Source organism: Notamacropus eugenii, chromosome 3 (assembly GCF_028372415.1).
Source record: "Notamacropus eugenii isolate mMacEug1 chromosome 3, mMacEug1.pri_v2, whole genome shotgun sequence".
Classification (NCBI taxonomy): Eukaryota; Metazoa; Chordata; class Mammalia; order Diprotodontia; family Macropodidae; genus Notamacropus; species Notamacropus eugenii.
The window spans coordinates 184928812-184941403 of NC_092874.1; the positions used below are offsets into that span (position 1 = coordinate 184928812).

A 12592-nucleotide genomic window follows, 5' to 3' on the forward strand; every position below is an offset into this window, starting at 1 on the left:
AAATTGACTCATGTAAGATCAAACTCAGTATTTTTGACTCTAGGTCCAACCTATTCACCATACTACATGATGCCTCAGACAACACTTGCTTTTAGCAAAAATGTAAAATCGTCAGAGGTTTATGTAACCACAGCTTCCTTAACTTTTCTCTACTCTATTTTGTTACCTCCTTGACTTTTTCCAGATGTTGTGTTCCTATTTTCTCTTTACTTTGTCATCAAGGTATAAGAAGTTTATGAAGTATTAATAATCTATTAATAAACATTCATTTAGAGTCTACTATATTCCAGGAATACGATTTGGTGCTATGGTTTCAGAGAAAAAAATAAAATAATCCCTGCTCTTAGACAGGTTTTCTATGAGAATCTCATTAAAACTTATGTGAACGACTAATGAGGCTCTGGCTTTTTTTTCCTGGTCACTATCCTTTTTTTAGTCAATTAGCATGTTCACAGGATTAGGTTTTATTCTCTCTTGTTCACAGTCAAATACTAATTCCACTCCTGAAGTTTTTTGAATGGCAATTATAGTTGGATTGTTTTTGTGCAAGTAGTAGATTACTAGAGTCACTACTTTCAAGGAGTTCAGATTTTACTGTGGGGGACAACACATATGGAGGTTCCAGCTGCAAGTAAAACAGAAAGTTTCCATGGTCCATAACATGCAGTAACAAAGGAGATGGTAATGCCTCTTTTTAAATGACATTTTCACTAGTAAAATCATAGTAGTTTCTGATGTTGAATCATTTCAATCAATAAACATTTATTAAGTACCTTTGCTAAGTACTAGAGATAGAAAAGAGAGAACAAACAATTCCTGCCTTTAAGGAGCTTATAATATAATGGGGAACAAAATATGCAAATAAATAAATGCAACGCAAGCTACATACATGATAAATAAGGGATAATTAACAGAATCAAGGCCCTGGAATTTTAAGGGGTTGGGGAAGGTTTCTTGCAAAAGATAGATTTTTATTTAGGATTTAAAGGATGGGAGGCCAATAATCAGAGCAGAGGAGGGAGACCATTCCAGACAATGGGGGACAGCCAGAGAAAATGCCTAGAACTGAAAGATGGAATGTCTTTTTTATGGAATAGTAAGGAGGTCGTTGCTACTGAAACTAAGAGTATCTGTCAGAAAGTAAGGGATAAAGAGACTGGAAAGGCAAAAGAGTGCTAGCTTAAGAAGGACTTTGAAACAATAGGGGGCCACTGGAGTTTTCTGAGTAAGAGAGCTTCATGATTGGACTGTCATTTTAGGAAAATCACTTTGGTGGTTTAATGGAGGTGATGGGGTACAGGCTCTGGGAAACCCTTGAATTCTTCTTGAATCTTCCCTCTTGATCTGCCATTCACCTGAGGTCATACACCTTCCATTAACACTATGTACAAATCTCTGTTACTCTTAGCCTAGGTTAGTTGTCCATTGTCTATTATCTCCAGTTACCCTTCAGTTACTTCCCACCCTTAATCCCATTCTCTTGGTTCCTGGAGTCTGACCTCTGGTCACCCCAACTAATGGCCACTCCCATCCAGACCTTCCCTGGACCCTTCTCTCATTACCTCAGATTACTTAGCCACCCGTAGATCCCTCCCACAGTCTTTCTGTATATAAGATCCATCTTGCCTCCATAAGGTCCTCTAATTCAATTTGGCCCACATTCAATCTGGCCTTCTAGCATTAGCATTACAAATGCTCAGATTCTTTAAGAGTCCACCCAGTATGGTAGATCTTTAATATAATTTGTTTTACCTTGGCTGAAAGAAAGCTTGAGTTGAATTCATTCATTCATTCACCCAGTGTGTTGCTATTTTGGGGTTCCAGCACCTCTAAACCTCAACATAGATATGGATTGTAATGAGGAGAGATGAGGCAAGCAGACCCACCAGTATGATATTACAATAGCCCAAGTGTGAGGTGATATGAGGTGATAGGGTCCTGCGCTATTATATTCACATGACAGATGCCAGATGAGAGAAAGGGGCCTCATAAAGGAGATGTTGGAAAAGTAAAATTGACAGACCTTGGCAACATATGGGATAGATAGTGAATAGTCCAGGATGACTCCTAAATTGTGAACCTGAGGGAGTAGGAGGAGAGTATTTCCCTCATCAATAATAGGAAAGAGAGAAAGAGGGGAGGCTTTAGGGGAAAAAATGATAAAGAGTTCTTTTTTGGATATACTGATATTTACCAAGACCTTTTACTATTTTTTTAAACCATTTTTTTTTTTACCATTCTTTGCTGGATCTTCAATATTTGTGACTGCAGCAGTTGCAGGAGCACTTGCCAAGCTGCATCTTCATAGAACTTGCTTCCCAGGATGATTTTTGTCACTGGGCTAAGGTTCTTGGGCTAAAGGTTCTGGGCTGTTTCTATGAGGTTTCAAGAGGGGATGTAGGCCAAATTGGAAGTGGTGATTCCACTTAACTCCTACATCCTCCTCCTGTTCCTCTCTCAGGGTAGATTGATGCTTTAGCTAAGTTGGTTTGCCTGTCCTGTAAATAGTAGTTCATTGGCAGTTAGGGGTCTGGCTGACCCCCTTACCACTAGAGTTGCTACTCCCCAGATGATGGCAATGAGGGAAAGGCTGAAAACAAGACCAGTGGCCTGGGGGTTGTGGAGGAGAGGGTGCTGTCACCAATATATGCTACGTGTGTTTAGTTATTACATTGTCAAGTTTCTAGAATAAGGTTTCATGTACTGGTACTGGTGTGAAATGTCAGAGAAATCTAATCAAACCTTCTTGCTGCTACTAACAACATATTATGTAGCAGACACTTAAACGTTTGTTAAATAGAAGTGACTTTTACTAGTTTCTAGTTGGTGTTAAGTAAATTTTCCCTTAGTAATGGTGAAGACTGGTAGCAAAGTGAGCAAACAGGATTCTTATCCTGATGGCCAACATAAATTACTGTGCTCCTTAGGCAAGTAAGTGAGTGGCAGGGTGTTAACATGCTGTTTAAATATTTTCTGCAGTGCCGTGTTTTGGTTAATGGGGTTGAATATAATGACTATAATAATGTGGGACCAAAAGAGACAGGTCTTTATAGAGAAAATAATAAGACATACCAAGACTTTATATAGTATAGTATTGTAATATCTTGTTATGAAGGCACCAAAATAATAATTCACATGTTGCAAAACTTCATGAAATAACACCAGATTTGCATAATAAAGACAATTCTATGTAAATGGACAATATTGACCCACCTCTTTAGCCTAAATTTTGTTCTAGTTCAAATTCTTTTCCAGATAAGACTTTTGGAACCCTAAAATTGGAACTTCTCTGCAACAGGAGGGTATGATCACCCCCCCCCCCCCCCCCCCACACACACAGAGTGATAGAAAAAGAAAGACCTAATCTCAGCCTTGGGGAGCTCTTCTTGGCTTTTGTTAGCTGAAATTATTGACTATAACCAAAGATCTTTCAGCCTGCTTTGTTAAGGTTCTAGCCACCATACCTATGAAGATTGATTAACGTTTTCCAAAGTCCCAGCTGGCAGAAGTGACTCCATGTTTGACCACTGACTGATGCACCTATGGACCTAGAAGTTGCATGTACTTAATAATAATAGCTTCATTTAAGTAAGGGATATAAGGCTCCCCTTATTATGATCAATGTATCAAACTTCAGCTAATCCAGATATACAAGTCTAACAATGCCCTTGTGATTGATGTAAGGGGGATCAAAGTCCAGGTTGTCTATTGGTTGCCTACCTCAAAAGTCCCATTCACACTCAGTTTCCAAAACTATCCAGTAACAACAATGTCTAGTCTCTCAATCTGGTTACTAATCTTATCATATTCTACTAGCTCTACCGTGACCTATGCTTGCATATGTGACTATGTGACCTGGGGGTTGTAAACCTGCATACCTGTGAGTAATAAACTACCTGACTTGTGATCAGTACCTCACCCATGATCTCTTTATAATACTCTAGCAGACTAGAGTTGAGATTATTTGGTTGACTGAAGAGACAAGCTCAGAAAATTGTAGCAGGGGCAATGCCTAGAAGAGAATACTTGTGATGCTGAGCAGGATCAGTTGTAAAATGCAGATGGAGGCTATTTAGGGAGCCTGGAAGAGTTCAGCAGAGATTTAGGAGGATCATGTTCAGTGAGATCAGATGAATGATACCACCAGAAAACATCAGACATCCTACAAGGTTGGAGGTGTGAATTATTCTCTGATACATCTTTTGAGGTTCTGGGCAAGGTTTGGAGAGTGGATAGCTTAAGAGACAGTGACAATTCTTCAGTAATGGTTTAAGATACAGGTTTGGGAGACATGGGTATTGCTGTGTTCATTGATGCTGCGTGACTCACTGAATCACAGGTCTGAGATCTGGGAGAGTCCTCAACAGCCATCTAGTCCAAATGATTCCCAAAACAAATCTCCACAAAAATACATCCAAGAAATAGATAACTATTATCTGCTTGAAGTCTTTCTACTTCCCAAGACAGTTCATTCTGTTCTTTAAATGGTTTCATTTTTTGAATTAAGAAACTTTTACTTTTTTCTCCCTCACATATCCTCCTATTCCCCAATAATAAAAACAAAAAAGAAAAACAAAATCCTACGCACAGTCAAACAAAACCATTTTCCATACTGGACATGACTCAAAATATTTCACATTTGACATTTTACTTCATCACCACTCTTTCAGGAGGTAGGTAGTAGAAATTATCAGAAGCTCTCTGGAATCATGGTTGGCCATTTTAACACATCCATAGTTGAATGCCTTTACAACAATGTCATGTATAAATTGTAATCTTGGTTCTTCTGACTTTACTCTGCATCAAATCATGTATCTTTCCAGCTTTCTTAGAAAACTAGCCCTTTGTAATTTCTTACAGCTTAATAATATTCCATAATTTGTCCCTCGTTCCTCACTTATTATCTAGTTCTTTGCTACCAAAAAAATTGAGCTTCTAGAAATATTTTTCTACATGTAGAACCTGTTCCTCTTTCGTTAGCCGTTTTGGGGTATAGTCCTAGTAGAAACATTGCTGGGTCAAAGGTGTAGGCTATTTAATAGTGTACACTTTCAAATTGCTTTCCAGAATCATCTGACTACTTTATTTGTGTGGAAGTTTTCTTACATCAAGACATTTTTTTTGCCATTTTCGTTTGGGGTAAAACTAAATCAAACTCATTTCCAACTTTATATTTTTTCACTTGCTTATGTCCCCTCCTTTCTACTCATATAATTTCAGTCTTAGTCTGGGTCTTTATTACCTCTAAATTGAACAGTTGCCACAGCCTCCTTCCTCAAATCTCTTCCTACTCTAATCCAACCTCTACCACTCAACAACCAATGGGTTTTTTCCAAAGCATAAATGCAACCCTGTCTGTCTTACACAATTAACCCCCGTGCCTTTCCCCTTCCTAATTGTGTTTCCAGTGTAAAGCTTTTTAAAATATGGACCCCTCTTATTTTTTCCAAGCTTTCTATATTTTACTCCCCTCCATGAATACTATGATTCAGCCACCTTGTCATAATATTAGTTCCTTGTACTCGCCTTTTTATTAGTGTCCCCCATTCCTGGCTTTGTCCCTTCTTCTCTGTCTCTTGCTTTCCGTTGCTGTCTTCTAGAGGCATCTCAATTACCACCTTTTGCCAAAGGCTTTTTCTGATTCTTGGGCTGCCTGTGTCTTCCCTTCTTAGATATCTTTCATTTACTGTATGATGAGTTGTACATACTGGTGGAATAAACTCTCCAGTTCTTAGATTGAATTATTCTCTAATACCAGTTAACACCAGTTAACATCAGTTTCCCACTTTGTATTTGTGATGTTGACTTTTTGAACTCAAGTATTAGATCTAGAGTCAGGATCACCTGGATCTGAATCCTTCCTCTGATAACTATTAGCTGTGTGAGCACTGGTGTTGCTGACTATTCTGAACCTCAGTTTCCTCATCTGCAAAACTGAAATAATTGCAATAATATCTGAGGTTCACATGGAGCATAAATGAGAAAAAGTATGTAATTGTATATTTTAAGGAGCTCTATGTGAGCCTTTATTGTTATCATTATAGATAAAAGCCAGAAAGTTACGTTGGTGCTAAGTGTTTTATACATATTGTCTCATTTGATCCTGACAATAGCCTTGTGAAGCAGGTGCCATTATTAGCCCCATTTTATAGTTGAGGAAACTGAGGCAGACAAAGCTTAAGTGCCATGCCCAGGGTCACACAGCTAGTAAGCGTCTGAAAAAAAATTTGAGCCAAGATCTTCCTGACTCCATCAAAACCTGATTATCCAAAGTGGTAGCAATTGATCAGAAAGCATTTATTAAGTGACTCTGATATGAGGCATAGGGCTTGTTATGACTTCAGACAAAAATGATATAATCCCTGTCCTCAGGAAGCTTGTTTTCTATCAGTAGCTCTTTCAGACTTTTGTGTAAATGACTGATGAGGCTCCATATTTTCTATTTGTGGAATTTCAGGAATTAATGATGCCGGTGTGGGACTCACTAATGCATGATGCAGAATAGGGCAAATGAACTTTATTGATGTTCTGTTCATAAACTCTTGGGCCTGATTACTGGATTTCAGGAAGTTAGCAATTTCTGATCTGGATTTCTGATTTCAGAAAATTGGAAGAAAATTCAAAATATGTTAAAAAACATGTCACTCTTGTTTCTCTCTTGAAGGTGAAATATACACACATATACACATGCTCTCTCTCTCTCTCTCTCTCTATGTATATATATATATACACACACACACACACATATGCATATATACACACAGATAATGTGTATATGTGTTTATTTATTCCTATTATCACACTGCTTCCAATGATCATAGTCACCTGTCTTTGCATGGTTTTATCTCAGTGTAAAGAAATAAAAGAAAGTCTTATTTCAGGTTCCATATTCCACATATTGGCAGATATTTCAGCCTTGGTCAAACTAGAGAACAGTGATATCTTCTTGGTTAGCAGGAATCAAATCTATTATGTGTTCTTTTTTCCTTTGAATTGTACCCAGAATTTCCATGTACTTATCTAATTCATATAAATAATTAACTCATCAAATTCTTCTGTTCCACTTGTTTATTTAGCATTAAAAATACCTGCAAAGATGTTTATTGTAAAAGATTGCCGAGATGGCATATGACAGTTATAGAGTGTTTACTAGTAGACTTTTTGATAAGTGCCTGTCTCTGTGACATGTTATAACACATGATAATCCATTAGGGTAAAAGCATTTTTAAAAAACCACTTTTGTAAAAATGTTACCTGAATTAAAAGAACTGATAAATGTTGGTCCAAATAGACTTCCTACTCTTTATCTAGTAAATTTTGAAAGAACTCTGTTGTAATACCAAACTTTGATCTGGGAAATGTGATCTGAACAAACCTGATCAAAGGTTTCCTGTTGAATTATACACCATCCATCAAACAAAATGGCACACATTGTTTTGTTTGATTGAACTTAAGCTATTCACAAGAACCAGCTATGCTGGAATTGCAGTCAGTGTTTGGCAGTTGTTGAAGGGCTCAGGTTGCAGACCAGTCTATTAATTTACAGTCAGACTGGACTGTAGCCAGAATAACTGCTACTGTTTTTAAAACACTATTGACTCAATGAGAAGAGCTAGATTATATTTTATTTTCTTGTTGCTGTCAAATTTATCCTTTTTTGCTTGTGATCTTATCCCATTCATAATGACAGTTATGCCATCTTCCTAGGATGAAATTGAGTCCAAAGGAATAATTTTTTTAATATGAGAGCCTGCCTGTGAAAGACATGGACTGGGCTTGAAGGTGCTGCTATATTCCTTTTCAATCAATGGGAGGACTCACATTTATTTTCCTTTGTCCAAAGTCTTTGATATTTTTTAGGAGCCTCAGTTTTTCTGGAACAGACTCCAAATGGTCCAAGGTCACTTAGATACTCCTTTCTAAAGTGCATACACAGTTCTGCATTATCTTTAAATCATGTTTCATTTTCTCTTATCAAAAGAGACTGGTTCTCATCTTCCCAAGTTAGAAGTTTAAACAGTAGCTTCAGTTGTAGATATTCCATTTCTTTATCTGTTCTGGCTTTTTTTCAGAAGATCTTTCCTTTCTTGATAATTCCAATTATTTATTAATCTTATATGACCTTTAGTGATATGTGATATGTGTTAAATGTATGTTCACTATAATTATGTGGTTACATTATAAAAAGATATATTCTTTCTATTTATGATTTCTGTTATTATCCATTCCATATCCTTAATTATTGCTTTATAAGAAAACAAAGTATAGGATGTTTTAGTGAAAAGAAACAGATATTCAATAATATCCCTGATTGTTTGCTCAGAAAGAGCATGGTAACTTATGACATTTTGGCTTATGATGCTTCTGGATCTCATTAAAGGAAGAGACAAAAGAGTCTTGACTGAACAAGCAATAGTATAGTTTTTCCTAAATTTATGTTTCATTGTCCTCATGAATACAAGATACCAAATGTTCATGGCTGTTTAATAAGTTTTAATTAATTCATATCTATTTCTCCATTATAAGAAGGTCCACTCATTTTCTTGATATTTTTTCTTCATACCAATGAGTAAAACAATACAAAAGATGAATATTGGTGCCTTTATACCTAAATACAAGCCCAAGAAGGTGTTTCTATAAAAAGAAATAAAAATAATTTTATATTTATATGCTAAGGAACAATTTATATTATATACAAAAGCATTCAAGAGGATTTACAATAAATTTCTTATAGAAATAATACAATTATATATATATGATAAAAACAAATAGATCATGTTTTATTCCCTTTTGAACACCAATCTCACTTGAAATAAGATTCAAAAAATTAATACATGGATTTCTGTCCTTTCAAGCAAAACATGTCTTCCCCTTACCCCCCAACATTGATGTAGTATCAGGAGTATTAGCTCTTGGAAGAAATTAGGTCATTTACAACTGGAACAAATTTTAAAAGAGTGGGCAATGTATATGGGAACTAGAACTCTTAATCAAGGAGATATATTTTGGTGATGAGATATTTTCTCCTTTCTTCTCTTCTTTCCATATGAGGAGAATAAATGTGAATTCACTAGATGTCAATCAGAGAGGGGAATGGGACTGGATATTGGGTGGAGAGTGGAGGGGGGACAAAAAGAGAGAGGAAGAGAGAGAAAGGGAGGGAAGGAGAGGAGGAGATGGAGAGAACTTGAAATTTTGCCCTCATCTTTCAAAGGAAAGATGGGACCAACAAATTGGAAAACATTAAAAACTTGATCTCCACTTTTTGGGAGATCCCTTATGGATCTCACTATGAAGACTGGCTGCAAAGGGAAAGTAAAAACCTTCAAGATATATCTCCTCTAAGACTTAGAGGGAAATTTCTGAAAGGAAAACCCTGGAAATATATGTGAATAGCTAACCTTTATGTTGGGCAACCCCAAAGTTTTAGTGCAGTTGTGGACTATATTGCCTCAACAAGACTTTTGGGACATTCTATAAATTGCTCCAAGACCTTGAAAATGCTTTACACTTACTATCTCATGTTATCCTTACAACAACCCTGTGAGGTAGGTCCTATTATACTCTCCATTTTCCATATGAAGAAAGTAAGGTTCAGAGCAGTTGGCTTTTTGGGAGGTTTCATAATTTCTAAATGACTGATATGGGTTTCAAATTCAAGTCTTCCTGATTCCAAAGTCAGCATTCTATCCATCCTTTCTGCCTCCACATCATCTTCAAATTTATTTGTTACTGATTCAAAGAACTTTGTTTTAAAAACAATATTTTTTTTCCCATTTTACTGCTGGAGTATTGTGAACAGTGTGCTTACAAGTAAAGATTCAGTTTCACTGTATTTGGGGGCTGAATGAATACATTTCCCCAGATCCCCAGATAAATGAGGATTTCTATATACACATATATAATATATAATGTATGTAAAATATGTAATATGTAAAGTATGTAGGATCTCCAGATTACAGTCCCAGTTTGGAACTATAAAGCAAAAAAAAGCAAGAGAATCTTCCAAATTGGTTTTGATCATCATAAACATTTCCATCACAAAGCATTGCGTAAATATCACTGAGATGTGAAAAAAATGGGGCTTCTGGTTGCTCTAGGGCTAGAAAAAAAAGTGTAAAATATTCAGAAAGACCAATTTAGAGTCATAGGTTGGTGGATCCAGTAGCGCTGCTGATTACCAAAATATATTTAAGTGAAAAAAGCTTTGAACTAGAGGTGGGTACCTTTTTTTAAAATTGTATTATTGGAGAGAAAAATCACAGCATTATTATATAGGGAATATGAGTCCAGCTTACTCAGGAAAAAGGAAGAAAGGGAAACAGATAACAAAAATGGCACAGATGCAAGGGACAATAGTGAATAGAGGCTTTCAACTTTTCAGAAATTTTGTAGGAGAAAGGTTTACACTTTAGAGTTAGAGAAGCTGGGTTCAAATTCTGGCTCTGGATCTTATTACCCATGTGACTTTGGAATTTCATTTCTCTAGACCTCAATTTCTTCACCTTTGGAGTGAGACTATAAGATCTATAAGTTTAAGTTTATAGTCTTATAAGACTATAAGTTTAGTTTTAAGTCTATCATTCTTTATCTGACCAACTAGGAATGAAAAGAAACAGAAGTGATAATTTTTCACTTGCCTTAATGATCTTCAGAAATTCTTTAAAAAACTGTAAAATGAACTAGCTGGCACAGTGGATAGAGCACTAGCCCTGCAGTCCTTAGGAAGACTAAGCCTAAGGAGGACCTTAATTCAAATTCACCTCTAGGAATTTATTGGCTCAATGACTCTGGAGAAGTCATTTAACTCTGCCTCAATTTCTCATCTGTTGGAGAAGGAAATGGCAAACTACTCCATTTCCTTTGTCAAGAAAATCCCAAATGGGGTCATGGAGAATCAGACACGACTGAAATGACTCAACAAACATAGAGAACTAGTACTTTCAGTCTGATTTTGTCCAATAAGGAGAAAATAATTGCCAAAGTAGAAATAAGGAGAATCTTTAAAGAAGAAAGCTTGTCTTCTGATACTTGTGACAGGTAAAGAAGGCAGAAGTGGATATGGCACAGTGTCTATTTTAAATTTTGCAAGAATGGAATTCAGATTTTTGAGAACACACCCAGACCCCAATGGCCAACAGTGTAATTTAGCTCAAGAGAAATTGATTGCTTTCAAAAATGAAATTCTGATTAAGTCTGCTTAACAAGCATTTATTAAATGCCTATATATAACAGTCACTGTGGATACAAAGAAAGGAAAAAATAAAATAGTTCCTACATTCCCTCAAGGAGTTCACAGTTTAATCAGGGAGACAACAGGAACACAATTAGGAAAAAGCAGTCTTTGTAGGATAAATTGGAATTAATCTTAGAATGAAGGCACTTGCTCTAAGGGTAGGGGAGAGTGTAGGGAAAGGCTTCTTGAAAAAGGTGGAATTTTTGCTAAGACCTTACGGAAGTTAGGAAGTGAAGATGAGGAAAAGTAGAATTAAGGTTACAGAGCTGGTGAAAATCCATGGTGCCAGATCTGGAGTATCTTCTGTTAAGAATGAGGAGGCCTATGTAACTAAATCATAATATATGTTCAAGAGATTAAAGTGTAAGAAGACTGAAAGGGTAGGAATGGATTCAATTATGAAGCACTTTAAAAACCAGAGGATTTTATATTTGAACCTGGACATAATAGGGAGCCACAGGAATTTTCAATAGTGGGGTGACATGGTCAGAACTGTACTTTAGAGAGGCCCATTTCAAAGCTGAGTGAGTGATGGATTTGGGCAGTGAGAGACTTATGGCAGAAAGACTAACCAGCAGGCTTTTGCAATAGTCAAAATATGAAGTGGATGAAGGCCTGGAATTTGGCGTGGGGTGGGGATGCAGTGTCAGAGCTGAGGAAAGGGCACATACAAAAGATATTTCAAAGATAGAATCAATAGGACTGGGCAACTGATTGAAGGCTGGTAATGATTACTCAGGCCACAAAAACAGTCCTTATGACTGTGATGGAGGCAAAAAAAAACAAAAAACAAAAATGGGATATGATTGGTTTAGGTAAATGGAATGATGGAGAAAAAAGAATAAATCACTCTTCTAGGTTTTATTTGGTATACAATGTAGATTGATTTTCAGACTGATTGGGATAGAGCAAAAGGTTTTAATTGAGAATCAAAACCAAGATTCAATTCATTCAAACAAATGTTTTTAATATCTACAAGCATTTTTATACCTTATTCTAAAGAACTGGATGAAATTATAAAAATTCTCTCTCCCCTTAATGAGATTTCATTCTCTTTAGGGATATCGTAGATTTTCAAATCATTAAATACAAGGTAATTTGTTATGTTTTACTAGCAACTGAAGAATGGAGGTTATCAGGGAAGAAGGCAACTGAGTTGAACCTTGAAAGAAGATAAGAATTGAGAGATACAGGTAGGAGGAACTGGTGTACATTAAAGTCTCTCAAAACACACAGAAGCAGAAGCAGTGTTGCATTTGGAGAAAAGCCAGTGGTTTAGTTTGGGTAGATGTGGAATTGTTGAAAGGAATTAATACATATGAAATAAGAACAGAGTACTGTCTAGAAACCAAGTTA

The 12592-nt window shown here is 36.3% G+C and overlaps 1 protein-coding gene across 4 annotated transcripts in view; it reads right to left on the bottom strand.

Annotated features, from left to right (window-relative positions):
* Positions 1-8467: 8467 nt before the first annotated feature.
* LOC140533612 (solute carrier organic anion transporter family member 1B3-like) overlaps positions 8468-12592 on the bottom strand; it is a 93716-nt gene continuing 89591 nt past the window's right edge. For all 4 annotated transcript variants that reach the window (XM_072653563.1, XM_072653564.1, XM_072653562.1 and 1 more), the window contains one exon: positions 8468-8634. Coding sequence is in view for 3 of the 4 variants with exons in the window: in XM_072653564.1 (XP_072509665.1) it covers positions 8520-8634 (115 nt within the window). In the remaining variant the exon portion in view is untranslated. The remainder of the gene's footprint in view (positions 8635-12592) is intronic.